Source organism: Arvicola amphibius, chromosome 8 (genome assembly GCF_903992535.2).
Source record: "Arvicola amphibius chromosome 8, mArvAmp1.2, whole genome shotgun sequence".
NCBI lineage: Eukaryota > Metazoa > Chordata > Mammalia > Rodentia > Cricetidae > Arvicola > Arvicola amphibius.
In genome coordinates this window covers 70,908,181-70,924,941 of record NC_052054.1, presented here as the reverse complement: position 1 = coordinate 70,924,941, position 16,761 = coordinate 70,908,181, and the positions used below count along the sequence as shown (strand labels likewise).

Here is a 16,761-nt window from a genome sequence, read left to right as displayed (position 1 = left end):
TTTTTTTTTTTTTTTTTGGTTTTTTCGAGACAGGGTTTCTCTGCAGCTTTTTTTTAGAGCCTGTCCTGGAACTAGCTCTTGTAGACCAGGCTGACCTCGAACTCACAGAGATCCGCCTGCCTCTGCCTCCCGAGTGCTGGGATTAAAGGCGTGCACCACCACCGCCCGGCGAGGTGCCCCACTTCTAACACCCTAGGAACATGTGACAAGATTATCCTAGGAACTTATGAGCCTTGACTGTCATCAAGAATCATACAAGCCAGGTGGTGGTGATGCATGCCTTTAATCCCAGCACTTGGGAGGCAGAGACAGGTGGATCTCTGTGGGTTCGAGGTCAGCCTCGTGTATAGAGCAAGTTCTAGGAACGTCTCCAAAGCTACAATGAAACCCTGTCTCAAAAAACAAAACAAAAAAGAAAAAGAATCATACAGCTTTCCTTCCAGAAGCTTCCCTACCCTACAAAGACTTCAGCCCAAAATTCTCGCCAATAGTGTTGCTAATAGGTCCAGGCAAATCTGAGCTCAGCAAGAGCTACATGCACAAATTTCTACAAAATGGGCTGACACATGTTTGAAACTTTGTTTACCTAGAATGGAGAGACACTTAAAAATAGAGATTTTTTTTTGAAATATAGCCAGGCATGGTAATCTGTGCCTGTAACCCCACTCAGGGGGCTGAGGCAGGAGGATCTCTAGCTCAGAGCCAACCTGGGCTACAAAATGACAAAATTATAAAAAATAAGTTAAAAGAAAACTGTTTGTGACTTAGAAGAGGCACTGGGAAGGTGACATTAGATTGGTCACTATATCTACAGACCCATATGATTTCTGCCACCATCATGCTACAGATGCCTCCCCAGCTAAGAGGTGTATCAGGTCTGACTACTTCCTGCAGACTATTCACAGAAAGGAAGCCCACTGGGAGAGGGCGGATATCCCACGGGCCATGGACAGAATACAGCTGGCAGGTTTACGAAATGGCACTATTAACAGGCTGCCAGAAAAATCCATGTCAGAGTGGGATTAAACACCAAGGGAGCACGCTTAATAGACTGTGACATAATCCCCCAAGAAAAGTGGGGGAAGCCCCACTGCACTAATAGTGTCAATCTAGACGGCTAAGCCCTCTAGAGACAGGTGCTCAGGGGGAAAAGGCTACTGCTACTGCAAAGACTGCCTTTCTCCCTGGCCCCTAGCAGTTTACCAGCCTGCAGCCAGAGCCACTCCCAAGCCCCCTAGACTGATAAGAACCAGTCATCCCAGGAGACTGCCTGCCCAGCAGATAAAAATGAAAGAGAACAGACAGCACTTCGCTTCCAGCAGCTTTGCCTCCAATCTCCTGAACAAAGCTTCCATTTTTGGAGCTCACTGCAGCTCCTCTTTGGTCAAAGAATACACCTAGATGCCCAGTCTAAGCAACACAACACTTCCAGGGTTTAATTCCCCAGAGTCTTTAGCTTGCGGACTCATACAGCATGGGCTTCCCAAAAAATATTCAGTAAGGAGATCTGGTGTTCCCAAGCAGGCTAAGGAATGGGGCAAGATGCTTATTCCTGCAGACCAAGTGATACACAACCAATTCTGCCTCTTCCCTAGAATGGGCTCTTATCTGGACAATGGGATAGCCTTATACGGATTTCCAGGGTGGAAGACAACAAAGCCCTGCATAAGGAACATTCATATAGTAAGCAACAACATAGAAGCTACATTTGTCCAAATAGGAGCTAGTGCACTAGATGAGACAGCAGCATCAGGAGCTCAAAGTTATCCTTAGCTACAGAGCAAGGCTAACCTGGGCTTCACAAGACCGTCTCAAAAACCAAAACCCAAAGAATTAGGTAGAATAGTAGTACCAGAGTACACAACATGGAGAAGCCTGAAGGAGTTGGCATGTGACTGGGGAACAGGCATGGGTGAAAGAGACAGCCACTTCTTTGGGTGATACTGCTGACTGCCCACCAACAAATGACCATTTCATTGTGGCCATTCTCTCTCAACCAATCCTGCTGATAAAACTATCTCCATTTCTTCAACTAATCTATGTGGGACCACAAAGCCTCAAAATGTCTGACAGAGAAAAAAGAGAGGCAGAGCTGACAAAGACAGTAGGAGCAATCAAGCTTGTTAGGAAGACAAAACCCCATAGGACAAGGAAGCTCACAGCTCTCAGCAACTCTACAGATAGAGTACTGAACCAAGTTCAAAGAAGCCAGGAGCTCATGGCTCTTACACTGGGGAGCAGGGAGGACGACACATACCACAAAATAGAAGTGGAAACTCATGGAACAATGGCTATTACCTGAAGCTCATGAGACTGCTAGGTTAATGTGAAGGTCAGGGTTATGATCATTAACTGACCGGACTCTCAACAAATTGCCTAGGTAGGCTCTTAATGACCCATTAACTAGGGACAAAAAAAAAAACACAAAAATTTAAGGAGACACTGCCTCTTCAAATGTTTAACAACCAGCCTAAGTGCAGAAGTCAAGGATCCTGGCCTGGCCCTGTAGGACAGGTCAATCACTAGGAACCAAGGCACAGAGCCTCTCCTTTAGAAGGCTGGCCTGGGCTCATACCTAAAGAAGCCTCCCTTCCCTACCCATGACCTTCCCTTCCTTGATCTAGGAAGTGGTACAGCAGCCAAGGGGAACAGCACTGAGGGCTTTGCAGAGCTAGGGAAGCCCTGAATTAAGCCTCTACACCTCACACATGTTTGTCAGTGTCCTTACTACCCAGTTCATCAACCAGAAACTAAGAGCAAGTGAGCTCTATTGCCCTCCCCTTGGCATTTGCAGGCACAATCATAGTCCGCTCTGTGATGTCATGCCATCTCCATGGTAACGTGCCTGCCTTGTGACAACCAGATGAGCCACTGGCACAGACCAAGAGGAAGAGAGACCACCTGATGTCGGTGCATGGACCTACAGCATGCCACACAAGAGACGTCCAAGGGGCTCAACCAGGACTGGGTATTTCAGGCACTTAATGGCTAACTGCTAATTTTGTTAAGAATAATGGAGGTTTCCAACACACACACACACACACACACACACACACAGATATATACATAAATATATATCCTTAGCCAGGCATGGTAGCACACTCCTTTAATACCAGCACTCGGGTGGCAGACCTGGTCTACAAAGCAAGTTCCAGGACAGGTTCCAAAGATACAGAGAAAGAAAAGAAAGAAAAAATAGGAAGAAACAAGGCAAGGGCTGGGCGACGCCTCTGTCCAACTTCCTGTATCCTGGGGTCCTGGGCAGTCGGAAGGCAGTCTGCACTGCTCACTACTAACATCTACAGCTCCACGCTGAACTCACCCTTGTCTCCTCTTGTTACCATGTGCTTCATCACATCTCCATTTTACAGACAAGCAAACTGAGGCTAAGAAATGGAAAGAAATCTGCCTATAGGATAACAAGCAGAACTAGAAATAGAAATCAGGACTCTGATCCCAAAGCCTAGCTCTTAATCTCTAGCCTTAAAATAGCCAGAAATAATCTGTACAGGAATAATTTATTAAACAGACAAAATAAGCAATATGTATATGAAATGGTTAAAATGACAGAATTCCAAGAAATGTCAAAATGAGGGAGGAGGACCAGTGAGATGGTTTAGCCAGTAAAAGCTCTTGCCTCTGATAATATAAGCTGTCAGAACCCAGGCCAAGGTGGAAGACGACCCTCCATCAGATCAGGACAGCTTGACTACAGAGTAAGACATAGTCTTGGGGTGGGGAAACCAGGTAAGCAAGCAAGGCAAACCCAAAAGAGGAAATTTTCAAAAGTGCCCTAAGGAAATGCACACTTGTATTCACAAGCTGCAGCCCCCACCTTAAGGTTCATTCAAGCACAAAATTCTTAGCAGCTCAAATCTACGGCCTAAGAAAGAAAGCCCAGACTAACCTCCCAGACACAAAGTTGCCATTTCCTTTGTGGGAGTAGCTATTGTCTTGACTCCTACCAGTTGGCAAATAGCCAGGACACATGGCTAAATATGACTATCACACCCTTTGCTGGCAGGGGGTACCAGTTGATGAGTTTGTATGGTTTGAAAGCATTTCTCTTACTCAGGAGAGAAATGTCTAATTAATCTGAAGACTCCACTTTATAATTTTTTAGAGGAATTAACACTGCCACCCAATAGAGCCTTGTGCATGCTTTTAGCATAGCACGGAACTATATTCCCTACCTTTGTATGACCTTTTTATTTATCTATTTATTATTATTTTGGTTTCTCTGTGTAGCCTTGGCTGTCCTGGAACTCACTCTATAGACCAGGTTGGTCTCCAACTCAGAGATCTGCCTGCCTCTGCCTCCAGAGTGCTTGAGATTAAAGATAGTACCACACTGCACAGTATCTTAAAAAAAAAAAAAAAAAAAAAAAAAAAAAAAAAAAAAAAAAAAGATTTTTATTTATGAGCCAGGCGGTGGTGCTGGAAAGCAGAAGCAGGTGGACATCTGTGAGTTCGAGGTCAGCCTGATCTACAAAGTGAGTTCCAGGACAGTCAGGGCTGTTGCACAGAGAAATCCTTTCTCGAAAAACCCAAAAAAGAAAAAAAATATATTTTTATTTATGTATGTGTATGTACCTGTGGGTTCTGAGAAAGTAACTCGGGTTCTCTGGACAACCACCAAGTGCTCTTAACCACTGAGTTAGGGCTTTTTGTTGTTTGCTTTTGGGGGTTAAGACAGTTTCTCTGTGCAGCTCTGACTGTTCTAGAACTTACTTTATAGAACAGGCTGAACTTAAACTCAAAGTTCCAATAATTTTGATGCCCTTTTTGAGCATCAGGCATACACATATTCCCAAAACATTCATACATGACATAAATCTTAAAACACACACACAGTAAGAACTTCTGAAGAGTTGCAATTAACTGCATATAGCATCTGCTGGTGTTCTGTATGGTGACATGCTAAGAAAAACTAAGCCCCAGCCGTCTGTTAGGAAAAGGAGGGCAATTATCCAAGCCACCTGCAGTAAATATTTAGTCAAGAGACTCAAGAATCTTGTCCCAACTGCCTAGGGTTAGGTCACAGAAGGATGGATTAGCTGTGATCACTTCAGAGCTGGGCCTCAGGAAGTCTTTGGTTACTTCTCATGAATGAAAATCCCAGCCATGAGGGGTGGGGATATAGCTCATTGATACAGCACTTTATCTAGAACATTCTTGGTTCATTCCCAGTACCTCAAAAAGGAAAAATTCACCCATCCACTTTGCAGCTAAAAAGCTTGGGCCTACATGCCCAAGCATTGAACACAAGGATGATGGAGCCTCTATGAACTGGGAGGCTAGCAGTGTTCACCAACTTTATACTTCCCATCCACTTTCACATAAGCATACTATGGCCACTGTGTGCAAAGGCCAACAAGCCTGGTCACGGGCCCAGAGTATACACTGTCAGCTTTTTGCACGCCACATGGTGCTGTCTCAACTTCTCAGCTCTTCCATTTGCTGCTGAGGATAATACAGATGGGCATGGCCATGCTGATAAACTCGGCCTATAAAAACTGACTCAGGACAAAGGAAAGGGACAAAGTCCTATACTAGATGAACAGCTTTCATTTTTTATTTTCTTTCTTTTCAATTTCTTTTTTGTAGTACTGGGGCCAGGAATGGAACCCAGGTTTTTGAACATGCAAAATACCACTGACCACATCGCCAGCCAGTTCCGTTTTTTACTTCTATCTTGACAGGGTCTTGCTAAAGTTACCCAGCCATCGATGAGCTTAGCTAAAGCAGGCCTTGTGATCCTCTTGCCTTAGTCTCCCAGGAAGCTGGAACTGTAGGCCTGATCATCATGCCAGGCTCAAACTTTTTGCCCTTGACCTATGTCTAATCTCCTTTTACATTTTGTGTAAAGATATAAAGGAAGTTTCACTTATCTACATTCCTACCCTCTTCTCATGTTTGCCTAGCATGAAGACACATCAGTAAATGGACTTCACAGCCCACTAAAGACCACATGCTACAGTGTGAAAAGTACTGTAGCAGTATGATGAGTATGGTGGTACTTGTCTATAGTCCCAATCGTGGGAGCTGAGGCAAACAGATCTCTGTGAGTTTGAGGCCAACCTGATCTATGTAGCGAGTTTAGAACCTGTCTCAAAACAATAAACTACTATACCATTGCACTTGGGAAGTTGAGGCAGAAGGACTGTTTCAAGTTTAAGGCCAGCCTGAACTATAGAATCAGACTCCGTATCAAAAAAGAAAGAGGACTAAAGAGATGGCTCAGTTGGTTGGTTTTTTTTTGTTTTTGTTTTTTTTTTTGGTTTTTCGAGACAGGGTTTCTCTGTAGTTTTTGGTGCCTGTCCTGGATCTAGCTCTTGTAGACCAGGCTGGCCTCGAACTCAGAGATCCGCCTGCCTCTGCCTCCCGAGTGCCGGGATTAAAGGCGTGCGCCACCACCGCCCGGCCTGGCTCAGTTGTTAAGAGCACTAAATACTCGTCTACAGGACCTAAGAAGTTGCCAGTCCCCAAGTAGGTGTAACACTAGTTCCAGGGAATCTATTGCCTCTGAGGACACCTGCACTAATGTAAACATACCAACACACACAATTTAAAATAAAACCAATCTAAAAGTGAGAGAGAAGAGCAATGTAGCAGACTCAGGACGGCAGTGGGGAGAGACAGCACCTGTCACATACAGCCTCTAGCACTTTTCATGATTAAATCTTTTTTGTTGATTTCCCAGCAAAGGTTAAGTAACTAATGTAGGAATACCAGGAAGACTGCAGCAGGCCTTGAAGGTTACCCTTTGACCTTTCAACTTATAAAGGTACAGTTATGCTACGGAGAGCCAGCCTCAAGTCAAAGGGCACAGAGGAACACACCTGCAATGCAAGCACTTAGAAGGCAGTGGCAGAAGGATTGTCCTTCAAGGGACTGACTCAGCACGGTAAGACAGCCAGGGTTCTATGCCAGGAAGAGCTGTGTGAGAACCTCTCTTGTTAAACCAGCCCAAACAACAAATACTAGGGGCTAGTATGACATGTTGGCTGCATCTGTGATCCCAGCATTCTTTTTCCCCCCTTGGTTTTTCAAGACAGAGTTTCTCTGTAGCTTTGGAGCCTGTCGGGGAACTTACTCAGTACACCAGGCTGGCCTTGAACTCAGAGATCTGTCCGCCTGCCTCTGCCTCCCAAGTGCTGGGATTAAAGGTGTGTGCCACCACTGACCTGCATGATCCCAGCATTCTGAAGTCTAAGAAACAGCATCACTTAAGAATTGGAGGCTAGTATGTACTAAACTGTGAGAGCTTGTCTCACAAACAAAAACGACAACCAAGGGTTAGGGATACAGCTATGTAGTAGAGCAACAATCTAGCAGGTGCAGGGCCTTGGGTTCCTCCCCTAGTACTGAAAACAAAACACAACAATGAAACATTTCTGTTCCAAGCAAAATGCAGGACAAACCTTGCTGCTGAATAAACAGTCAAATTACAAGGGGTGGTAGATCCTGGAATCCAGCACACTTGGCCCTCAGAGACTCAGACCAGAAGAGCAAGAAGTTGGGTTGAAGAGTGAGGGTTGGCTTTGAATCCCCAGCTTTCTGGTTCTCAGGAGGCCCTGCTCAGCTGGAATGCTGACTCACTCCACTTTTAACTGCGAAGGCAAATACATGCCAGTACAGCAGGCACTGGCTCAAGACAGCAGGACATTTTAGCATCTAGAATAAGCACTGTGAAAGAAGAAGTGCCACAAGATGGCTTCCATCGACTTTAGTCCCCACCAGGCTTTCGATTAAGAAAGCTGCCCAGAATCTGAAAGGTCCAAGATGAGTGAACTTCTCTCAGTCATACACATCCTGCTCCTATTTACAGACAGGACCACCAGAGTTCTATTTAGAATTTCCTCCTAAGTAAGGAAAGAGGCACTGAGCCACAGCCACTGCGTGGGTGCTCTGCAGTACTCATTGGACTGTAGTGACCAAGAAGTGAGCACTGGTGCTAGAAGGCACCAGCCCTGAATAGTAACAGCTGTTTCCAAATACCCACTGTCTTCCTTCACATCCTGTTGCCACCTCCAGTGTTCAGATATGTCACCACTTGCCTGACAAACAGGGAGCTGAGTCACCAATCAACAGAGCCAAAGCAGGGAAAACAGTAAGGTACTCTGTCGGGAGGAGCAATCTGGCCAGGAGAAACAAGCTACTCCTAGCAGTCTACAACCTGCTAATGAAAAATTATCTCTATGATGATGTGGCAGTAACTAGCACCAACCAAGAGGCCATCTCTTCATTTGTCACTGCAGCTCAAGAATCACCTCAATGGGCAATGTGCCTGAAATTGACTGTGAAACCACCCCACCTTCCACACAGCAATGTCACAACACGAATGCTGCACTGCGTCTACAGTGTGTCCAGAGCACTCACAATGCAACAGAGCTTTGCAGCAGACGAGGCATCCCATCCAAACTACAAAAGCCAGAGCTGGAAAGTTTGGCTCCCTCTGGGCAAGTTCATTTTTGCCTTTACTTATCCATCCAAACAGGCAACTTGCCACAGCCTATGAGGCCTTAATTATGTAACTGACTCCAGACCATTTCCTTCATTACCTCTTGCCAATGAGCGGGCTGTTCCTCCAGGCCCTCAAAGCACTCAGCAAGTAACAACTGCCAGAATGCTGCAACCTTCCTGTTTCCCTCCCATCCTGGCTCTGCACCCCAGCAGTGATGAGTTACAACTCAAGCCCATCACTAAAGATTCCACAGCAGGGCAGAACCAGTCACTCTGGTACTACTAGAAGTTTCCATCCATACAGACCACATACAGGTTCCCTAAATTTGGTTTGACTTAAAACTATCCACAGAGACCTGGAGACAGTTTAATTAGTCGCTTTCAACAGAGGTATTCACTGGAAATGAATCCCTAATCCTCACCTCCATGAAAAACGTTTCTAGGGACACCTCAGCCACAGAACAATGAAGAAGGTGGTTCTGAGACATGAGACAGTACACAGGGAAGGTAAAAGACTGAACAGCAATGGATGGGGAAGAGGGGCAATGCCAGGGTCCCTATCCTAGAGTTCAGCTATATGCAAACACTCAAATTCAAGAGCCACACATCCATTCACCTCTAATTTGCCAGGCAGGGAAGTAAGGGTAGCCTGCCTTCCCACACAATTTCCTCTTGGGTCTCTCTGACTAAGGCAAAAGCCACATGGATGATTTTCTAAAAGAGCTAACTTTACTTCCAAAAAATTCTATCAAGAATCAAAAATCTAAACCTTAAAAGTCAATGAAGGAAAGCCCTAGAAGACAGACTAGGAGTTAGAAAGCCCTTATACAGAATCAATCACTTTATCTTTGGAGGAATAAACTGGAGAATGGGGGTAGGGGTAGCTCTGACTTGAAGCATCTACACTGTCATGGTCAAAGCCCATTGTACTCTTACTGGGAGATTTTTGACTTGCTTTCAAATTAAACTTTTCATCCAGAGAAAACAAAAACTTCCAAGGTTACAAAGTATTAAAGCTTTGCTGTTAAAATCAGGGATTCCAAGTGACACCCTTTTCTTTTGCTTTTGCAACATCCATTAATTTCATTATTAACTAATACTGGTACATCAGTTTGGGGAGGGAAAAAAAAGGTACTACTGTGACATTCCAAAAATAAGGACTACCTAAACGCAATTGACTTAATATCAGGGACTCCTCTGCAAGCAAATCAAAAACAACAAACCCTTGTGTGGCTATGCCTAAAAGCTCTTTAAAATGTGTTGAGAAAACATCAAGTTCAGCAAAATGACTGCTAAAATTTTCATTTCCAAAGGAATCCCATTTCTTTCTAACATTTTATTTTAAAGTTTAAACATCCTTTTGCAATTTAGTAACCCTAAACATGTGGAATGGAAAGGTTATCAGTTTCTGTTCTGAGCTCCTAGAGGAGGAATTTTACACAAGATGGGAACCTTCAAATGTTTTTTCCAGCTGACCCAGCGCACTGGACAGTGTATTGAGTTCGTGCTTTAGACATTTTGTGCAGTAATATGGTATATTATGGAAACTTCTTCCTCGAATAACTGATTTTACATCAGGCCACCATCACATGGCAGGTAACTGTGAATATATTAAAAGGAATAAAATGAGAGGCCTGACAAACTGCAGCTTCCATGCTCAAGGGCAGGTGGGCCTATTTTTTTCCTGAGGACACAAAAAGGGAAACAGGTTTCTTTGGAAGGGACTAGGCATATGTGTGAGAACGACTTCCCTCACAAAGTACATCAGGGACCAAAAGTGGGCCAGGGGACAATGGTACTTCAACGTGTTTTTGTCTTTTAACATTAGAACTTATGCTTGTAAAACACATTAGAAGGACAGTGTTAGGTCCTGCAAGTCATTGCTGCTGTTTTTGTTGTCCATGTTTCTTTTTAACTTGTATGTGTAGGATGAGGGGGCACTGAGGATGGGAGGTGTTCTCTCCAACATGACTGGGCGTGTAACACGTTTTACATCAACTTTTCACAGTCAGGCATGTGCTTTCGAACAAAGAGCAGTGGAGACAGGAGAGATCAGGGTTTGACACAGTTTACAGATACATTTTGTGCTTAGACAGTACTTTACAAATGACTTGCTCAATTTAAATGTCTATCACCATAAGAAACATTCCAGTAAAATAAGGACCTGCTTGAAACAGTCTTTTTTCGGGGGCAGGGGGAACAGGATGTGACTTTAACTTGAATAAAAGTATAAACCAAATCAGTAAGCTTGTTCCCTACACTTGAAGCAGCCACTTTCTCTGAAGGCTGCAGACAAAGTAATGGATGGGTCTGGAAAGAGGGTCACCAAGGGTCGGAAAACATACTGGGCCTTTTCCATGGATTTTTGTCATGTTACAGTAACACTTTAAAAAAAAAAGAAAGAAAACTGTGTACATCAAATTTTCAAAACTAAACACTGAAAGGATGTGCAAGTCTAAAAGGGCTCAATAGGGTTAGAATCCTGATTTGAACATAATAAATCCACTCTCAAGCATCACTTTGGTCTAAAGGCGAGGAGGAAGCAGGCAGGAAAGGGACTAAAAGAGGGAGATAATTGAATTACTCAATAAAAGAGGCTACTTACCATCCCAACCCATTGTAAGACATACACTTCTGACATAAGAGAACTCCTTAGAGGTCGGATAAAGCTTGTAAGCACCTTTGAGTAAGGCACCTGCCCCCGAGAGGGCCTGGAAGCCCAACGTGGGCTTAGCGAACAGACCTCCGCTAATCTGTTTATTTCCTTGAACTGTAGTCTGGCTGCGAAGGGCTGCGATTCCCAGGACGATACATTTAATTAGAACAAAACGAGGAAAAAAAAAAAGTAAAAAGCTCACCAAACTGCTGCACCTGTGTCTTTGAATGTGGGTGCCATTTCTTTTAAAAGGCAAAGGAGGGTCTGTGAAGGAGAAAGGGAAACGAAAGAGGACGTGGGAGTGGGGATAAAGGGCTGAGACCCTTGTCTGGAGGGGTGCTTTGGGATTTCCCAGCGGCTGCAAGCCATCTGTCCAGCGAATTCTCCACTCTACCCCTGCCCCCACTGCCTGCAAGACTCGCTTTCCTGCCCACTGAAACCCACCTTTCTATTTTCAAATCTACTCCTTCCAACCCCCAGAAGTCAGCAAATCCTGTACCCCATACCCTTATGCTCCAGGAAGGCCAAAAGGGCCCCAAACCTCATCCTGAAAACGCGCGGGGCTGTCCCCATTATTACCCGCCAGAGAAGGGCGTGGGGGAACCCACTTCGCATTTAATAAAGGACATGGGGTGCCACAGTTCACATCCTGCCAAAGTACAAGGGAACCTCCTTTGCTCCCATAAGAGCAATAGCACCCCATTTTACCCTTAAAAAGGGGACATGCCCAGAAGAAAACAGTGGCCAACTTCCTCTCCTATCTACAGCAAATAACCTTCAACACCCCCGAAAAAAAAAACAAAAACACAACTTAAGAATCCTCCACCAATGTCACCTACCTACAAAAAGAGGGGACCCTGAGAAAAAAAAAAAAGCAGAGTTTACAAAAAAAAGGTCAGGAGCTTTCACCTAAAAAGCTGGAGATGCACCCTTCCCTGCCTGCCTTCTAGGGAGTAACTAGAAAATACCTCCCGCCAAAAAATTCAGAGTGCACAAGAGCCCCCATCCTAAGGAGCCCTCCACAGAAGGATGTAGCGAAGGCTGATCCGAACCCCCACTTTCTGCCTCCGTTAGACTCGGGTACCTATCCAAAATGAGCAGGGTATATACCTCCCCCAGGAGAAAGGATACTGTCAGGGATTGGGAAGACACCCAACTCCGAACCCCTAAGAGAGGAGCTGTAAACTGGAGATCCCCCTAAAACAAGAGAATCCGGGGGCCCCTCCCCCAAAGCCTTCCCCGAAGCCAGGCGACAGGCCGCTGACGGCCAGCTCCTGGCGCAGGGGCGGCCGAGGAGTCTGATGGGCCTCGGCAAGCCCACCCCCTTGGCGGCCCGTGACCCGGGCGAGCGGACGGACGGACAGACCGGCGGGCGCGGGGGGTCCAGGGGGCGCCTCCTCACCTTCCCCTCAGCATGGCGCCCAAAAAAAGACAGAGCGAGAGCGAGGGAGAGCGGGCGAACGCCGCGAGGGGGGGCAACGCATGAGGCCGGGAGAGAAAGCGAAGCGAGAAAGAGCGAGCGAGCTAGAGACACCCACCGACCCCGCCCTTCCTCCTCCTCCTCCTCCTCCGCGGCCCGGCCCAACATGGCGGCCGTCCCCTTCCTCCTCCTCCTCCTCCTCCCCCCCGGGGGACGCTGCCCGGCTCAGGCCGGGGGGCCTGACCTGTCGTCAGGGAGCGGGAGGCGGTGGTGGAGGAGGTGCGGGGTGGCCGCGCGGCCGTCGGGGGAACACGGAGGAGGCGAAGGCGTTGATGGCGGCGGCGGCGATGGCGGCGGCGGCGACTCTGATGGCGGCGGCGGGGGGGTCCCGGGCGCGGCCTCCATCGTTCCTTTGAGGGGGAGGGGATGTTAATGCACGAAAAAGGACTGCTTGGGCGTGGCGGGAGGGGCACACTTCAGCTCTCCAAGGCTCCTGATGGGAATTGGGCATATATCTATCTATCTATCTCTTTCTATAGATATATACATATATATAGGTTTTTTTCGGTTTCGGAATCACCTCTGAGCCAACTTCTACGTAGGCCGCGCGGCCTAGGCCCCGGCGAGGCCACCCGCCGCCTTTCTCCGCAGCCCGCCCCTGCGATCACTCGCTCACGGGCACGGGACCCTCATCGGGGCGAGAGGTCCCCTTCCGATACACGCACACACACACACACACACACACACACACACACGGGCCCCCGAGGCCGGAGACCCGGGGGACACGGACACTGGTGGATGGTTGGGTGTAATTAGCGCGGGTCGCGCGCAACGGAGCAAGCGAAGGGGAAGGGGTAGAGAGGAGAGCGAGCAAGGGGATGGTTAAAAAAAAATTTAGGGAGAAGAAGGAACGGGCTGCGGAGATGGGCCGACTGTCTGCCCGCCCTAGATGCCCCAGCTGCCGGGCCCCCGCCGCGGTCAGGAATTCACACAAAATGGCGGCACAGCCCGGACGAGCACAGAGGCTGAAGCTGGAGGAAGGGCGTGGAGGGAGGGAGTAACTGAGAGGCCGAAGAAGCGTCACGTGGAGAGGGGCAGAGACAGCCCGCCCGAAAGAAGGCGGAAAGAACCGAAGCGGAAGGGAGAGGCGGTGGAGAGACGGAAAGAGCCGAATGCAGCTGAAAAAAAACCCGAGAGGCTGAAATAAGCCGGAAAGAGCCGAAGGATGATCTAGGTCACTGAAGGAACGTGAAGCGGATCGGAGACCCACCTAAAGAACCAAGGGTGGTCGTGGGGGTGGGACTAGAGAAGGCACCGTGAGCCGGAAATAGCCGAAGCGCTTCGGGATTGGAGAAACCCGAGGATTTGAGATAATCCGGAAAGAGCCGAAGTCAGTGAAGGGATCGCGGCAAGAGGCGGAAGTAGCTGAAATAAATCGAGCTGAGCGAATAGGAATTAGCGAATGAGCTGCACGGGTGGGGCTGGAAAGGCGATTAATTAACTCAAAGAGTAAATGACTTTCAGGAGCTCGCCCCAGAGCAAGCGAGAAGAACCGAAAATTGCTAGTTTGAAGGAAGGCGGGAAGAGTCAAAAGTTTTAGGTGGGAGAATGGGAGGGAAAAAAATTTAACCGAAAGCCGGAGACCGGTCCCAGGAGCCGGACGTTTCCGAAGAGGGGCTGGAGCAGAGGCGGCCCGGAGATGACGTCACTACATAACTCGGCTGGTGACGCCATCCCTGGGGGCGAGAAGGGCGGGGCCTGACTGTGCGGGCTTAGTGAAAATCCTCTAGGTTCTTTAAACCACGAACGAAATCTTTTGATCCTCACCACATTCCCAAGTTGATGGTCTTCTTTAATGGAGGCTGAAACCGAAGGCTGAAGGCTCAATTGGCTTAAGATCATAGGTTTGGGACCAGGATCTGGGAAAAAAGCTCAGTTGGCAGTGCTTGGTTCTAAGCATATATTGCCAGCACCGGGTAGAACCGATCGCGGCAGCCCCGCAGCACTCAGGGGATGGCGTGGGGCGGTGGAGTCTGGGGAACAGAAAAATGAGAAATCCAAGGTCATCCTGGCCCTTGAGGGAAGGAGAGAAACGGCTCCAGAAAGATACCATGTCCTCTAACCTCAGGCGCGGGCTCACACACTAAATAATTTAAAAAGTTGTTCAGTTCTTTTGTTTTGTTTTGTTTCGAGACAAGGTTTCTCTGTACTTTTGGTGCCCGTCCTGGGACTAGCTTTTGTAGACCAGGCTGGCCTCCAACTCACAGAGATCCTCCTGCCTCTGCTGGGATTAAAGGCGTGCACCACCACCGCCAGGCTAAATTGTTCAGTTGTTTGCACCCAGAGATCTACGTTTTCATTAGTTCTTTCTACCGTGCCACTTTCTGTGACAAAAGATGGGCACAGCATCATGGAGTTTAGTAATGGAAATTGCCCTTAAGGGAGAGAACGTGGAAGCAAGAATAATGATGACAGGGACAGGAAGAAGAGAAAGCTCCGAAGGGAGGAAATAGATCTTTTACCCCTTTTGAAGCAGGTATCCCTTTCGTTCTCAAAAGGGAAAGAAAAGTGTACGAAGATAGGGGCCTTGTAATGAAAGAAACAAAATTTATAGCTCATCTGAGATATATGTTGGGTTGGTGACAAAAAATTAGTTCTGAGAAACTAGTGAGCCACTCATTTGAGACTGCTTGCTAAGAGCCTTTTGGTCTTTAACCAAAGTTTCTGTCAGGATTCAATCCCTAATTTAATTTCTTTTATTTTTATTTTATGTGTTTTGGTATTTGCCTAAATGTATGTATGTGCACCACGTACATCAGTGCCAGAAGAGGGCCAGTTCTCCAGGGACTGGAGGGAGTCACAGCCAGGTATAAGCCGACATGTGGGTGCTGGGAATTGAACTCAGGTCCTCTGAAATGGCTCTTAATAGCTGAGGCATCTCTCCAGGCCCCGATCTAATTTCTTTGGGTGCAGTCCAAACTCTTGTACTTGCTACACAAATTCTCTGAGACACCCAGACACAGTTCCTAATCTAATAGAAGTTATACCCCCGACACACAGGGTCTCACAATATACCTTCCTATGTAGAGCTGGGTGGCCTCAAACTCCCAGAGATCCACCAGTGTCTGGAGTTGAAATTAGCCACAACTCAACTTATTCTCATATGCAATGTCTCCCTAAGGGCAAATATTTTGACCTGCTCATAACTAAATTATCTAAAAATATCTTTATAAACTGACCATGGTAGATAACACCTGTAATCCCAACACTTTTTGGGGGGGAGTAGGAGAGTTTTTTCTTGTTTTGTTTTGTTTTTGAGACAGGGTTTTTCTGTAACTTTGGAGCCTGTCCTGGACTTCACATGGTAGACCAGGCTGGTCTCTAACTCACAGAGATGCCCCTGTCTCTGTCTCCTGAGTACTGGGAATGAAAGGCGTGCACCACCATTGCTCATCACTTGTGAGGCTGAGACAGGAAGACTATCCAGGCTACATGGTAAATTCCAAGATAACCTAAACTGCAGAGTAAGACCCTATCTCGGGGCTGGAGAGATGGCTCAGAAGTTAAGAGCACTGACTGCTCTTCCAGAGGTCCTGAGTTCAATTCCCAGCAACCACATGATGGCTCACAACCATCTGTAATGAGACCTGGAGCCCTGTTCTGGTGTGTGGGCATACATGGAAGCAGAATGTTGTACACATAATAAATAAATAAGTTTAAAAATAAAAGACCCTATCTCTTATATAAAAAAAAACCTCCCACAAAACAAGGGAAAAATCTAAAAAACAAATAATAAACTTGCAGTGGTGGCATAAGCCTTTGATCCCAGCACTTGGAAGGCAGAGGCAGGCAGATCTCTGTGAGTTCAAGGCTAACCTGGAATACAGAGCAAGGCCCTGTCTCAAAAAAGCCAAATAGGAAAAAAAATAACAATAAGCAAAGAAGGAAGAAGAAGAGAAAAGAAAAAAGAACTCCACAGCAGGTAACATAGCAAACAGGTACATGAAAACCTGATTTTGATCCCCTGAGCCCCCACAAAAATATTCCAATCCTGTGGTATACATCTGTAATCCCTGTACTCTATAGCACACAGAAGGCAGAGGCAGTAGAGTTGGTCTAGATCTCCTGGGCCAAAAGATTTTCAGTAAGATAAAAGGAGAGAAACTGCTTGTAGGGAGTAGAAGAAACTGAGTGAAGGAGGTTCTGGATGTTTTGCTGG

The 16,761-nt window shown here is 46.8% G+C and overlaps 1 protein-coding gene across 5 annotated transcripts in view; it reads right to left on the bottom strand.

Annotated features, from left to right (window-relative positions):
• Positions 1-14,210, bottom strand: part of Zc3h4 (zinc finger CCCH-type containing 4) — a 40,174-nt gene extending 25,964 nt beyond the window's left edge. Inside the window, exons 1-2 of one of the 5 annotated variants that reach the window (XM_038339028.2) lie at positions 13,813-14,210; positions 12,787-12,952 (exon numbers count right to left, since the gene is read on the bottom strand). In XM_038339028.2, coding sequence (XP_038194956.1) covers positions 12,787-12,947 — 161 coding nt within the window. In that variant the 5' untranslated portion in view covers positions 12,948-12,952; positions 13,813-14,210. Of the gene's footprint in view, positions 1-11,071; positions 11,255-12,524; positions 12,635-12,786 lie in introns of those variants that run through there. The other 4 variants (XM_038339029.2, XM_038339032.2, XM_038339031.2 and 1 more) reach the window with 4 other exon arrangements.
• Between the last annotated feature and the right edge of the window lie 2,551 nt (positions 14,211-16,761).